The sequence below is a fragment of the Enhydra lutris genome, unplaced genomic scaffold, assembly GCF_002288905.1.
Source record: "Enhydra lutris kenyoni isolate GAN:26980312 unplaced genomic scaffold, ASM228890v2 scaffoldscaffold30, whole genome shotgun sequence".
Classification (NCBI taxonomy): domain Eukaryota; kingdom Metazoa; phylum Chordata; class Mammalia; order Carnivora; family Mustelidae; genus Enhydra; species Enhydra lutris.
Window position 1 is genome coordinate 5246569 of NW_019154114.1, and position 14017 is coordinate 5260585.

Consider the following 14017-nt stretch of genomic DNA (forward strand, 5'->3'; position numbering starts at 1 on the left):
CAGGGCCTCGGGTCTAGGCCACAGTGGTTGGTGCTTGTCTCCTGACTGGGGTTTGCGTCCTTGCTTTACCAGCAGTGATTTAATGGACTGTTAGAAATTTGAAGAGCCGCAGTGGATCTCCCTCATAACTTCACTGAGCTGCTCTTGGTCTGAAATATATTCTACGCCAAGGGCCAGTGGGTTCAGTCAGCAGCCCTCAGTTTAGCATTAGGACCTGGGAGGCTGGCGTGTGAGGACGGGATGGTCAGGGAACTCAGGGAACCATAATCCAGGAGGAGTTGGGGAAGGCTTCTCTTGTCTTTGGGTCAGTTTGCATAGTAAGGAAAAGAACAGGTTTTAGAGAATCAATTTTTTTTCCCTTGTTAGCATTTACTTATTCTATATGGTGTCTAGTTACATTGTCATTTTTTAACTGTTATGTTCAAATAGACATTTTAGACACCTAGAAATGTCATTCACCTGCCTTTTGGTTAAATTCAGATCTGGGTAGGCAGAATGCAAGTTCCTGAAAAGTAGGGCTGGTGTCAGCTCTCTTTGCGTCTGCCCACAGTGCTTTGGGAGTCTCCCAGGGACCAAGTTTTTCTTAGTTCCGGCTGATAACAGAGAATGAACACACACTCATCTCATCAGAATTGAGCCAGGCATCCACTTTTTAGGATGGTTCTTTGTTTTTTAAAAAGAGGCTTTAAAAAAAATAAAAAGAGGCTTAAAGATTATGAGAGTAATAACCCTCCTTGTGTAAAATAAAAAGGAGACCAAAATCACTCGGTGTCCTGTCACTGCAGAGAACTCCCTTTTGATCTCTTTCCACATGCATGAGATTGTGGTGCTAGTTTCTGTTTTCATGCTACACGGAGAAGTTACCATCTTCAGTGCCTTCTCATATTCTGTATAAGGACTTGTAGATCCATTTCTGAGCCGCTGCACCTTTGGGTCGGTGCCAGTTTTTGCTAGTCTGGATCTGTAATAAGAGCGTTCATGTGAATATAGCTTTTTTCCTTTAATTTTTCTTTACCTTTTTTTTTAAACTTTTCTTTTTCAGTGTTCCAAGATTGATTGTTTATGCACCACGCCCAGTGCTCCATGTAATACATGTCCTCCTTAATACCTACCACCAGGCCCTCCCAACCACCTCCACCCCCAGAACCCTCAGTTTCTCAGAGTCCACAGTCTCTCGTGGTTTGTCTCTCCCTCCGATTTCCCCCAGCTCCCTTCTCCTTTCCTTCACCCAATGTCCTCTGTGTTACTCCTTATGCTTCACAAGTAAGTGAAACCACATGACAGTTGACTCTCTGCTTGACTTATTGCACTCAGCATAATCTCCTCCAGTCTCCTTTGGTTTTTCTTATCAAAGAATTCTGTATACAGGGTTTGTAGTGTCAAAAAGGATGAACGCAGCTTATTAAAAGTTGACTCTGGATCATCGTAAACTGTTTAGAATTTAAAGTAATTTAGAGTAATACTAAATTTAGAGTATTCCAGGTCTTTAAAAACTATTTCATATTATTTTATTTTTATTTATTTATTTATTTTTTAAATAAATGCACTGTACTAGGTGTGGAGCTCAACACAGGGCTTGAACTCATGACCCTGAGATCGCGAGTTGGAGTCTTACCAAGTGAGCCACCCAGGCTCCCCTAAAAATTTTAATTCAAAAAAATAAACAGAACAAGACCTTTCTGTACTATTTTCCCAACTTTTTATTTGGAAAAATTCTAAATCGACAGAATAAATGAAAATAAATACTGATACGCCCTTTACTTAAATTTCCCAGTTCACATTTGATACGTTTGTTTCTCTCTTCCCCATCTTCCCTCTCTGCTTCCCTTCTTCATTGCCTACACACACACACACACACACACACACACACACGAGGTGAAGGCATGCATATGTACACAGGCACACACATGGGGTGGAGGCTGGAGTCCCCTGTCCTGAACCCCTCTTGCTTCCTTCTAAAGCCAGCAGCACTCTAGCAAGCTTTCTGGCCATGAGCCACTCACTTGAGAATTTTCCTATCTATCTCTTTGGCAAGAGTAGGCATCTGTAGTCCACAGCATGGTCTCCTTGCAAGCGGGTTTGGGCTTGGATTTTGACTCCTGGATTAGAAACATTGCCCTTTCTGCAGCTTGGGGACGGTTGATTCTCTATTCCCTGTTTCAGTGGCGGGACCACTGGATGCAGTGTGTGTACTTCCTGCCACAAGAAGAGCCCGTTGTCCAAGGCTCAAGCCTCTTCCTGCTAGCCCACCACGACGACTACTGTGTATGGTACAGCCTCCAGAAGACCAGGTATGCCCTGTGTCTTGTGGGCAGGCGGGGGTGTGTGCTCTGGGCCAGCGACTCTGTGCACTTCTGGAAGTTCACCTTAGAAACCCTGTAGAGGCATGAGTGGGCAAGTTTGTGTCTGAACAGAATGAGAGTAAGAAATAAGAGTGAAAGTTTTGTGACTGGCTCTGTTAGTGCCCATTGTCACATACTTAGAAGAGGCTGCCCCGGTTGCAGGGCCCCATTTGGAAGAGACCTAGGTGAGAAGACTTGAATTGGAGGGTCCTCTAACCGCTAATGCCCCTTTGCAAGCCCGTTCCTAGACTCATGCCCTCTAGAGGTTGGGGGTGTGCCCACCACCTTTACTGGGCAGATCCCTGAGCCATGCCTTTATGCCTGCCAGTGCCTAGCAGGTCATGCTCATCATGTGTGTCTGTCTGTTCATTTCCTGGCCTAGCTCCGAAAAAAACGGGAGAGTCTCCCCACCACGCCCCGTGTGCGACTGCCAAGCTCATCTGCTCTGGACCCGGCCTAGGTTTGGAGAGATCAATGATCAGGACAGAACTGAACGATACGTCCAGGCCCTGAGAACGGTCAGTGTGCAGCCCCTTGGGTGGTTATAGGCAAGAGGGAGCTGGTCCCATAGGCCCAGCTCATTGTTTACTTATAGTTGGTTGGTTTTGATTTCTGTGCTTCCTGGTCTTCTGGTGGCTTCTGGGTGGGCCCTCAGGTGGTGAGCCAGGGAGCATGTTACCAGGCTTGTTCTCTACTCTCCTGTGAGAGCCTCTGCCTGGAACCCTTACCCAGTCTCTGCCTTTGTCCCTCTAAACATGTTGCCTTTGTGGTCACTAGCAGTTGCTGCGGGTGATCCCAGTGGATTCAGCAACCCCATCCTTCCTTTAATCTGCTTCCTTTCTAAAATTTTCTAGGGGCACCTGGGTGGCTCAGTTATTAAGCGTCTGCCTTTGGTTCAGGTCATGATCTCGGGGTCCTGGAATCAAGCCCCACGTTGGGCTCCCTGTTCTATGGGAAGCCTGTTTCTCCCTCTCCCTTGCTTGTGTTCCCTCTTTTACTCTCTCTCTGTCAAATAAATAAATAAAATCTTAAGAAAATAATAATAATAAAAAATAAAAATAAGGGCACCTGGGTGGCTCAGTGGGTTAAAGCCTCTGCCTTCGGCTCAGGTCATGATCTCCGGGTCCTGGGATTGAGTCCCGCATCGGGCTCTCTGCTCAGCAGGGAGCCTGCTTCCCTTCCTCTCTCTCTGCCTGCCTCTCTGCCTACTTGTGATCTCTCTCTGTCAAATAAATAAATAAAATCTTTAAAAAATAAAAATAAAAATAAAAATTTTTTTTTAAGATTTTATTTATTTGACAGAGATCACAAGTAGGCAGAGAGACAGGTAGAGAGAGGAAGAAGCAGGCTCCCTGCTGAGCAGAGAGTCGTCCGATGTGGGGCTTGATCCCAGGACCCTGGGATCATGACCTGAGCCGAAGGCAGAGGCTTTAACCCACTGAGCCACCCAGGCGCCCCAATAAAATTTTCTGAAATATATATCTGGTTAGGGGGCGCCTGGGTGGCTCAGTTGGTTAAGCGACTACCTTCAGCTCAGGTCATGTTCCTGGAGTCCCAGGACTGAATCCCGCATTGGGCTCCCTGCAGAGCAGGGAGTCTACTTCTCCCTCTGAGGGCTCCCCCTCCCTGGCTCGCTCTCTCATTCTCCCACTCATCCTCTCTCTCTCAAATAAATACAATCTTTAAATATATATATATACACATATATATATGAACATATATTCATATATACGCATATATATATGAATGAATGAATGAATGAATGAATCTGGTTATATAACTCTCCTGCCTAAAAACATTTGTTCCCTGCTGCCTGTAGCTGTGGTCTCTTAGGCCAGGACTACACACAGGCTTTGGAGGGGAGTCTCTTGGGCCTCTTGGAGTTGTATGCAAAAATATGTGTGCACATATGCAGATGGATGCATTTTTGCAGGAGGGGGATCCAGACTGTCTTAAGTTTCTCTCCAAGGGTTCTGCGACCTGTAAAGGAATCGCTGCCTTTGGCGAGTCACTTCAGGGACCCACAGCTGTCTGTGCTGTGACCAGAAAGGGAAGAGACTGGGAGGTGGCCCCCAGCAAGTGGAGCAGGTCTTCAGCTGGGCCTTGTAGGACAGCTTGAGGAGAGTCTTTCCTAACAGGTCTGGGTGGGGAGAGGTGGGTGAGGTGGGTACTTTGGAGGGTGGGGGCTGCTACTGCTTGGCAAGCCTGACTGTGGGGACCCAAGAAGATCCAGCTGGGTGTTGAGAAATTCAACAAGAATTTCTTGACCTACCGTAAGAAAACCTGTGTTGAGGTGGTTCTTCTCCCGCAGGTGCTGAAGCCGGACAGCGTGTGCCTTTGTGTCAGTGATGGAAGTCTGCTGTCCTTGCTGGCCCATCACCTTGGGGCAGAGCAGGTACCAGACAGGCGCTGTTCTGCCGGCTTTCCGAAGGCGGCTCTTGAGTTTGAATGTCACGTGGTCTGGGTACATAGTTCTGTGACTCAGGCTCTTTGCAGAGCACAGCTGCTGTGGACACGGGGACTTTGGGGTTGATCTCCTCGGTGTGCAGGCAGGAGTGAGGCTGTAGCTGTTCCCATAGAGCTGCAGTTCCTGTGTCAGAGTCTGCACCTTGTAAGGGTCAGTGCGGCAAGGGGGAGTGGTGCAGGGGCGGCTGGGTGGCTCAGTCCGTGAAGTGTCTGCCTTCCGCTCAGGTCATGATCCCAGGGTCCTGGGATCAAGCCTCCCTGCTCAGTGGGGTGTCTGCTTCTCCCTCTCCCTCTGTCTCACCCCCCTCCCCTGCTCTCGCACACACTCTCTCTCTCTCTCTCTCAAATGAAGTCTTTGTAGGGAGAAAAGGGGATGCTGTCCCCATGGGTAATGAGCACAGGTAGACTTTGTTAGGTGGCACCTTCTGCCTTGGAATGATCTTGTTGATGTTTGATCTTTAATTTCTTTTTCTCTCAAGTGAATCTCCTACAACTAAGGGCATGGTATTCTCTTTAGGTATTTACAGTAGAGAGCTCAGCAGCTTCACACAGACTGATGAAAAAAGTAAGTGATAATGGTCGTTGCTGAAATAATGAGGGGACCGGGTGGGGGCCTGCCTTCCTACGTCTGGGATTGATGGCTTTGATGCTGTGTTGGCACTAAGGGAGCTAGTGAGAACCCCCTCCGTCTTGAGAGCTGGCTCAGAAATCTGGGCTATCACTGGATAGTAGCAAACCTCCAGACTCTGCTTTGTGTTTTGTGGTTTTTCTCCTCACTTCATATAAAACTAACAAAACTTAAATCTTTGCAGTGATACAGCTGAGCTTATGATTCGTTTTGCCACCCGGTGCCCAGAGAATCACTGCTCACAAGCTGACCTGACTAGTTGGTCCTGTGACCATTATTTCTCCCCCAGGTGATTGGGTTTGATTTCTTCTTCTCTGAAGGAAACTCCCAGAACCATAAACCTGTTGCTGAGTCTTGCTTACATGCCTGCAAGAGAAATTTGTTTTGCTATTACAACATTTTGCTAGTGATCTCATCCTTGGGGCATTGGATGCCCCTGGAGGAGAGAATTTCCACAAAGCAGATGAAAGTGGTCCTCTAGAACTCTTTGGCCAGAAAACTGAACAGACAAGGCAACTCTGAGGGGTTGGTTTTTCCTGGACAAAAAGAGTACTTTCATTTTTTTTTTCTTGTTAAGATTTTCAGGGCTAACCATGTGGAAGATAAAGTTCATATAATAGAGAAACGGCCTGAGTTGTTAACGTCTGCAGACTTGAAGGGTGAAAAGGTGAGTGGCGATGGCTCTGTCTTTGCATGGAGGGCACAGCACTGCACCGGTCTCTGAGCGCCCCCTTCTCGCGGCTGCAGGGGGCTCCCATCCCTGACTTGGCTGCTCTGAACTCTAGCTGATCTCTGCTGCTTCTGAGGTAGGGCACAGTGGCTGTCTTGGGATGAACAGCTGCGTGTTGTGGCCTCTCTGCCATCCCCCTTCCCAGCGCTGCAGCTCCACTTGCTCCCATGTTTTGGTTCGCCTTTCTGCCTACTTCCTGCCACGGCTGTGGTTGATCTTCTGATCGTCTGTCCCCCATGGTAGTTGGTCTTATGACCACCCCACCCCACCCAGTGTGCCTCTGAAACTACTCCCACCCCTTAGTGACCTGAGAAATCAAACACAGTCTTCCCGCACATTTCCTCTCACCAGCCTCCTGGACCCTCATGACCCAGAGCCCTTCTTAACACATTTCTTTTTAGGTCCATAAGAGACTGCTTTTTTTAGGGGCACCTGGGTGGCTCAGTCGGTTGAGCATCTGACTGTTGATTTTGGCTCAGGTCATGATCTCAGGGTCCTGGGGTCGAGTGGCCCTCGTGGAGAGTCCTTAAGGTTCTTTTTCTCCCTCTGCCCCTCCCCCTGCTTGCATGAGCTCTATCTTTCTCTCTCTCAAATAAATAAAATCTTTAAAGAAGGAGAGAGAGACTGCTTTTTTCAGGTTTTTATCTTTCTAGCTGCTCTTTCTCAGCTTCTCATGGGTTTCTGTTCCTTTACTCGATCATTCCTGTAGCAGTGTTTCTTGGTACTTTCTCCTTGTCTTTTCTGTCCCTCTGTGTCTCTTCTCTGGGTGATCATGTCCTTTCCCATAAGGGAATCTTTGGCCACCAAAGCTGGGACTGCAGATCTCTTATGTCCAAGCACCAACTGGATAGCTTTCCTTACATATCCGCAGGCCCTTCAAGTTGGAATCAATGATCTTTCTTTGCCAACTTCTTTTTTTTTTTTTTGACAGCTTTGCTGAGAATTGACAGGCCATAAAATTAACCCATTTCAAGTGTGCAATTCAGTGATTTTTTGTAAATTTGTATAATTATACAACTTTAACATATTTCAGTTTTAGAGCATTTCTGTCACCTAGCCCCTAGACCCAGGAAAGCACTGATCTGATTTCTGTCTATAAATTAGTGTTTTCTGGGCATTTCATATAAGTGGAATAAAACGATGTGTGAACTTTAGTGTTGGGCTTCTTTCACTGGTCATGCCTTTGAGGTTCGTCCATTTGTAGAACATGCTGGCATTTTGTTCCTTCTCAGTGCTGAATAGTATGCCGTGCGCACGTTGTTTCTCCGCTCACCTCTTGGTGGGTGTTTGGATTGTTTCAAAAACGACTTTTGGCCTTTAAAATAATGCTGCTGTGAACTTTTTTTTTTTTTTTAAAGATTTTATTTATTTGTTTGACAGAGAGAGATCACAAGTAGGCAGAGAGGCAGGCAGAGAGAGGGAAGCAGGCTCCCCGCTGAGCAGAGAGCCCGATGCGGGGCTCAATCCCAGGACCCTGGGACCATGACCCGAGCTGAAGGCAGAGGCTTTAACCCACTGAGCCACACAGGCGCCCCCATAGGGCTCTTTCTAAAACACATTTCCTCTTGGGCACCTGGGTGGCTCAGTTGGTTGAGCAACTCGTTGGGGAGTCTGCTTCTCCCTCTGACCCATCCCTGTCCCATGCTCTCTATTTCACTCACTCTTTCAAATAAATAAAATCTTAGAACAAAATACATCTCTTCTCATTTTGAACCCCTGAGGAAGGCATTTAGAGATCTCTTATCTCCAGGAAAGAGTCCAGTGCCCTTGACCTGTCATCAGCTGCCTTTGGGCTACCGGGCTCCTCTCCATTTCTCCGGCCTCACCCTTTGCTGATCCTACTGTGTTTGCTCGTGTAACAAGCTCCTGAAGGGCCTTGCCCCTGCATCCTTCTGCTAGCGTCCCTGGTCTTGTGCTTTTCTGACTCCTAGTCATATGTTTGTTCATTAACTTGGCAAACATTTACTGACCATTTGCTCAGGGCCAGGCACTTTGTAGGGTGCTGGGGTACTGTGCTGCTGACGTCCCCACTGCTCAGAATCTAGCAAGGAAGCCTAATAGAGGAGCACTGATAACCGTCTGTCATGATGAGCTGTGAGTGGGGACCTACTAACAGGATGCCATTCAGCCCTTCTGATGCTGTTCCTTCTGGGGTCCCTCCACATGTCCCTTCCTCGCCTCTGACTGTCAACAGCTTACCACACTGTACAAGGATGGCCCCAGCTCTGTCTGTTCCCTTTACCCCTCTGTGCTCCCGAGGGCGGGGCTCAGGTGTGCTTCTCATCTGTGTGTCCTTCAGGGCAGGCGCAGACCCGGCGTGCTCACTGGTTGCCCGAGTGAGTGAATGAGTGCCTTTTTATTTCCATGTTTCCCATGACACTTGTAACCTGCCTTCACTCTTTAGCTAGATCATTCTGACGCCTCAGTCCTGCTTCTTGCTATGGTTGCCAGGTTTCTGTCCTCGTGGGGGAGCCGTTCTTCACCACCAGCCTGCTGCCGTGGCACAACCTCTATTTCTGGTATGTGCGGACCGCCGTGGACCAGCATCTGGGACCTGGTGCTGTGGTGCTGCCCCAGGCCGCCTCGCTGCACGCTGTGGTTGTGGAGTTCAGGGTAGGCCACCCAGAAGTTGTTGCAGAAGGGGTGGGAGGTGGGGGTCCTGGTTTTCTTGCAGAGACCTTGGGTGCAGATGGAACAGTGTGAATCCTAACAATAGGAGGCTCTGCTTTTCTGTGTCAGCACACTGCAGGGTTGTATGGGAAAGGCTTGCCTTTGTACAAATGCAGTAATTTGGCATATGAAATGGAAATGGCTGTGTGTTGTCATTTTACAATTATCCCTTATCAGAATAATTAAAAAGCATAAGTGAAGAGTTTCAGAAGACATGCTGTTCAGCTCGCTCTGCTCTTACTAAGAGCTGACGCTCCAGTTGTTAAAAGCATTTTGAGATGTAAAGTCAGCTTCTTTATGCAAGAAAAAATTGAAAAGCTTCATTTTAATTTTCTCATCAAAGCAGAACCAGTCACAAAGTCGTTTTGGGAAAGGCATTTCTTCTTAAAAGGATTTTGAAATGCTTTCAACCTTAGAAGTAGAGTGAACCTCCTTTGATATTTCTTTGATAAGAGCAGCTTCATCCATTGGCAGCTCAGTGGCTCTGTGGCTTATTTTCTGGGCTTTTCTTCCGTGTTGTTTATTTACCTGATGAGATTTCCATGGGAGTTCTGGCTTTTAAGGCCTAGGAGGGAATATGGGAATGGGACGAAGAATTGGTGGGCCTTTGTGCACTTCTGGTCCCCTCCCTCCCATTGTCCTCCTGCCCTGATCATAGGTGCAAAGTCTCAGGAACTAGTTTACAGACTTCTTCCCAAAGAAACCCCATCCCAGTGGCTCTGGCCGATTGTCCACCTTTGGGAGAGGACTTGGGGGTCACGTGAGACTTGGCAGATTTGAGCGACCATCCTGGATCCTTGATCATCTCTCAGCCCTGTCAACCTGGGGCTCTCTTCCAAGTGTGGAGGAACATGGTGTGCCTCCGGGTTGGGGCCGGGCCACCCCCAGCCCGACTTCACTGACGCTTCCTGCTCTTGTCATTATGTTTGCATGCCTGTGGGTGGGTGCAGGAGCTGGTGTGCTGTCCTACGGAACCTGTGATGTTCATCTCCGGCTGAGTGTCAACAAGGGCTGTGCCTTCCTTGCAGGACCTGTGGCGGATCCGGAGTCCCTGTGGTAACTGTGAAGGCTTTGATGTGCACATCATGGATGATATGATTAAGGTTGGTGGGGCCCCACTTCCTCCCTGCAGTGTTCTATCCACCCACTCCATGTGGCCACGGCGTCCTGTCCTTCGCACTTGGCCTTCCTTTACACAGTGCAAGTGGGCCTGTGGATCCTGAGTCTGGCCCCGTTTCATACCCCACCCATTACCCCTGCCCCTTGGGCTGCACCCTGCTCAGCTTTATACACTCTCCTTGCTACCAGCTCGTATGTGACCTTCAGGCGGCAGCCCAGAGATCACCTGCGGCAGCGTTCCTGCCTGGCCCCATTCTCAGCTGAAGGCTAGTGTCCCCGGGCGCTATGACTCCTGTCTCGAGCCTCTGCACTGGGAGCCTCATGTAGGGATGGCCTGGCAGCTGTAGTGCTCAGGAAGGGTCACCGAATGGGCACGCGTCCAAGTGCCAGATGTTGTTTTGTTTTGACCACTGCAGACATTTAGCTCTCAGAGTAGCTAAGGAGACCGGCCGAGTCATCCCATCTTAAAAGGGAGATGATGTGGCTTAGGCGAAGCGGCTCGCTGCAGAGACACTTGAGTGCCGTAGTGGGGAGGGAGAAGGCAGCTGGTCTGCTCCAGTTGCCTGTGGTCCTTCTGTGAGGACCCACTGTCCCAGGCGACTGCGGCAGTTATTCTGAGGGACCTGGGCCAAGGGGGTGAAGGACCACGGACCTAGACCTTGGAGACTGGACATGAGCCCCTCATCCCTAGGCTGTCGGCTCTGTCTTTGTTTCTGCACACCCTCACCTCCCCTTAACCTTCTCAGCGTGCCCTGGACTTCAGGGAGAGCAAGGAGGCCGAGCCCCACCCGCTGTGGGAGTACCCATGCCGCTGCTTGTCCGAGCCCCAGCAGATCCTGACCTTTGATTTTCGGCACCCAGTCCCCCCACACCCGGTCCGTGCTGAGGGCTCCATCGAGCTGAGGAGGTGAGAACAGGTTCCAGGGTGCAGCAGGTGGGGAAGAGAGGGTGGGGCCTGCTTTCAGTCTAGTTACTGCTCTGGTGGCTAAGCATTTACTTCCATGGCTTTCACGTGGGTGGGTTGGCCTCCTTATCTGGGCCTTGCCCTTCCTGGTCCGAAGAGGCCCTGAGTCTGTGGTGGGTCCCCACAGCCCCTGGGTGTGTGCAGGTGGAGAGGGAGAGCCAGAGTGGGCTTTGCACACCGCCCCCACATCTGCAGCGCCTGTTGAGCTCAGCGGCATGAGAATCAGAGCTGTAGAGAAATGTGATTTTTTGGTTGCTATGGTTACTCATTGGGCCATTTTTCTGGAACTCTGCTGGGAACTAAAGCGGCTTAGGAATTGGTAAGGGCTGCTCATTGTGAGGCACGGTTGGGCCATCCAGCTCCAGCGCCCTTCACAGGGAGGAGCTGCTGCTTCCCTGAGGAAACCCTCTGGCCCCATGGTTCCTCTAAGTGCTTGGCCAGGGTACAGGGAGCAAGTGGGGCTTTGGTTGTGGTTCTTTTTGCTCAGTATTTCACCAAGTAGCCTTTAGCCAGGTGGTATTAGCTTCCTGATTGGGCAGGAAGGAAAGACCAGTGGTTTCTGGAAGGCAGAGGGAAGCTGTAGCTATGCTTGCCCGTCTTTTGCATGGCTGTTTCTCTGTGGCCCAACATCCCCCCACCCCCAGGCCTGGAAGGAGCCATGGGGCCGTCCTGTGGATGGAATACCACCTGACCCCGGACAGCACTGTCAGCACCGGCCTCCTGAAGCCTCCAGACGACAAGGTAGTGCTGTGTACCTGAGTCCCAGAGCAGGCCAAGCCCGCGAGCTGGCACTCCTCTGGGTATCCCTGGCATAGGCAGCCAGATCGCGACTCCTCCGTGGCCCAGGTCACCTGGGCCCGAGCAGCAGCTTCTCGTGGCGAGTGGCCCCGGGCTGGAGGCTGACCAGGAGGGGGTTCCGGTGCCAGGAGCCCTCACTATCTTCTGGTTGCTTCTACAGGGGGACTGTTGCTGGAACCCGCACTACAAGCAGGCTGTGTACTTCTTCACCAGCCCGGACTACGGGGTCCCGCGGGGCGGCCCTTGGACCGTCAGCTACACCCTGGAGTTCCACCCCCACACTGGAGACATCAGCATGGATTTCACACTCTCAGACACCCTGGAGGACGGGTGCTGACCCTCACTTGTTGAGAAATAAAGTGGCCTGAGGGCTCTGGGCTCTGAATGGTGTGAAGGCCCCTCTCTTTTCAGGGCCCAGTTGAATCTCTGGGCTCTAAGGAGCCCTCTTCCCTTTTTGCATTTTTGCACCGCCAGTTCCTTGCTTTGGGTGTGACAGGCAGCACATCTGCTGACGGAATTTGGAGCTGAGGAGGGGCCAGGGAGCCCTCCCTGCTGTGGGTCTGAAACACTCCAGAAGCTCTCATGTGGCAGTGTCCCTGTGCTGTGCTGGGAGTGGGCTGGGTGGCCTGTGTGCTCTCAGCTGTGAAGAGCGTGGGTGGTTGGGCTGCCCCTGTGGGAGAGGCCTTGCCTATACTCAGGAACTCTGGTCCCTCCTGCCTGGCTCCAGCTGGGAGTGGCTCCTAGAGGCAGAGCTGCTGACTTGTGGCTGGGCCCTGGGCCTGAAAGACCTTGGCAGGGCCATCCTTGTGTGTTGGGTGACGTTACCTGGATATACCCGTAAGCGTCTGGCCTCAATACACAGCATCAGCAGGTGAGTGGGACTTGACACCTGGACATCCGACTGCTGCTCAGAGGATAGGGAAGAGGTGGTCTCAAAGCATTTCCTGAGATGCAGACCTGGGAAACCAGCCATCAGGAGGAAGAGCCAGGAGGTAAAGCCTTTTCCTGTGTGCCCCCATTCTGGCAGAAGGACCCCCTGCCAACTACGAGGCCTGGGCTGATAGGTACCGTGTAGCCACCCCACCCCAGCCTGGCCCCCTTGCTTTGCAGCGGAAGACCAGAGTGTCCTGAGGCAGTTCCAGCCTTGCTTCTCCCCAACTCGAGGTGCCCTTCGTTCTTTATTCCCACTCCAGATGGAATAGGAGATAGTAGGAACCCAGGTGGCCTGGTTTTCTGGCAGTTCGGGGCAGACTTAGCCTGTTCCCGTGCTGCTTGGGGGAGGGGGGGAAGGCAGGAAAGGTGGGCCGCCCATAGCCTGGCCCCAGCTTGTCGCTCAAATAAGAGAACACCAGCCTTGAGCCTCACAGTTTTATTTTCTTATTATCTATCCTTCCGTTCAGCACCAATAAAGGGAAAAAACACCTCTCTTTTCAAAATATTTTATCAGGTGTAAAGATTGTTTTTCTTCTAGGGAAGAATCGTCTGGATATATATTTGATAATATTTTTACCAAAACCTTAGGTGTGCTTACCATATAAAACCCCTAATGTCCCATGAGGATACAATACAGAAAAAAATACAGAAATTAAAAAATTGTTTTTTTTTTCTTTTTTTAAAACAGTATTTCTAAATCTCAGCAAGTTAATACAATAGTTAAAAAGCATCAAGGTTAATATTCATACTTAAAACTCAAGGTGGTTTGGACAAATGGAAATGACCGTTTCCTTTCGAAGCTGACCCCTGCCTCCTGGCTTCTGTGGAGGAGGCCAGGCCTGGGGCAGGCGTGGGGCCGTGGGTGGGGATTTGGATGACCCCTGTGTCCACCCCTCCTAGGCCTAGATGCCACAGAATCTGAGATCCTGATAGTGTTTTCTTTCTTTTTTTAAAAAAAATCACACTGGAAAAGTCTGGCTTGTGCATGGTCCTAGGATCCCACAGCCGTCACGAAACGTGTGGTCGGCAGTGGTGGCCTCAGCAATGAGGCTGTGCCAGAGGGAAGCGCGAGGGGGCATGGGATGCAGGCTGGCCTGGCTCCAGATGCCAGGGCCAGGCTGGGCAGAGGCGACCTCATTAGGACAGGAAATGACCGAGGCACAGGGAGGTATGACTTGCCTAAGGCCGCCCTGTGAGGAGGGAGAGAAGCAGGTGCCCCTGTGCCGCGGCTCTCTCGTAGAGCTGCCCTGGGTGGGAGGTGGCTCCTCGGAGGGTTGGAGGCGGGGCTGGCATTTCTCAGCTGCAGGAATCCTGGCCTCTGTCTCTCCTGTTCTCCTGGACATAGCTGACTCGAGGCCTGGAGGCCA

General features: G+C 50.5%; 1 protein-coding gene across 2 annotated transcripts in view; it reads left to right on the forward strand.

Moving 5' to 3' along the window:
• Positions 1-13627, forward strand: part of LOC111152894 (protein arginine methyltransferase 7) — a 48906-nt gene extending 35279 nt beyond the window's left edge. For both annotated transcript variants that reach the window (XM_022511619.1, XM_022511618.1), the window contains exons 9-18: positions 2164-2291; positions 2725-2860; positions 4654-4737; positions 5326-5373; positions 6014-6103; positions 8618-8779; positions 9865-9939; positions 10702-10862; positions 11564-11660; positions 11878-13627. In XM_022511619.1, coding sequence (XP_022367327.1) covers positions 2164-2291; positions 2725-2860; positions 4654-4737; positions 5326-5373; positions 6014-6103; positions 8618-8779; positions 9865-9939; positions 10702-10862; positions 11564-11660; positions 11878-12054 — 1158 coding nt within the window. In that variant the 3' untranslated portion in view covers positions 12055-13627. The remainder of the gene's footprint in view (positions 1-2163; positions 2292-2724; positions 2861-4653; positions 4738-5325; positions 5374-6013; positions 6104-8617; positions 8780-9864; positions 9940-10701; positions 10863-11563; positions 11661-11877) is intronic.
• The last annotated feature ends 390 nt before the right edge of the window (positions 13628-14017 follow it).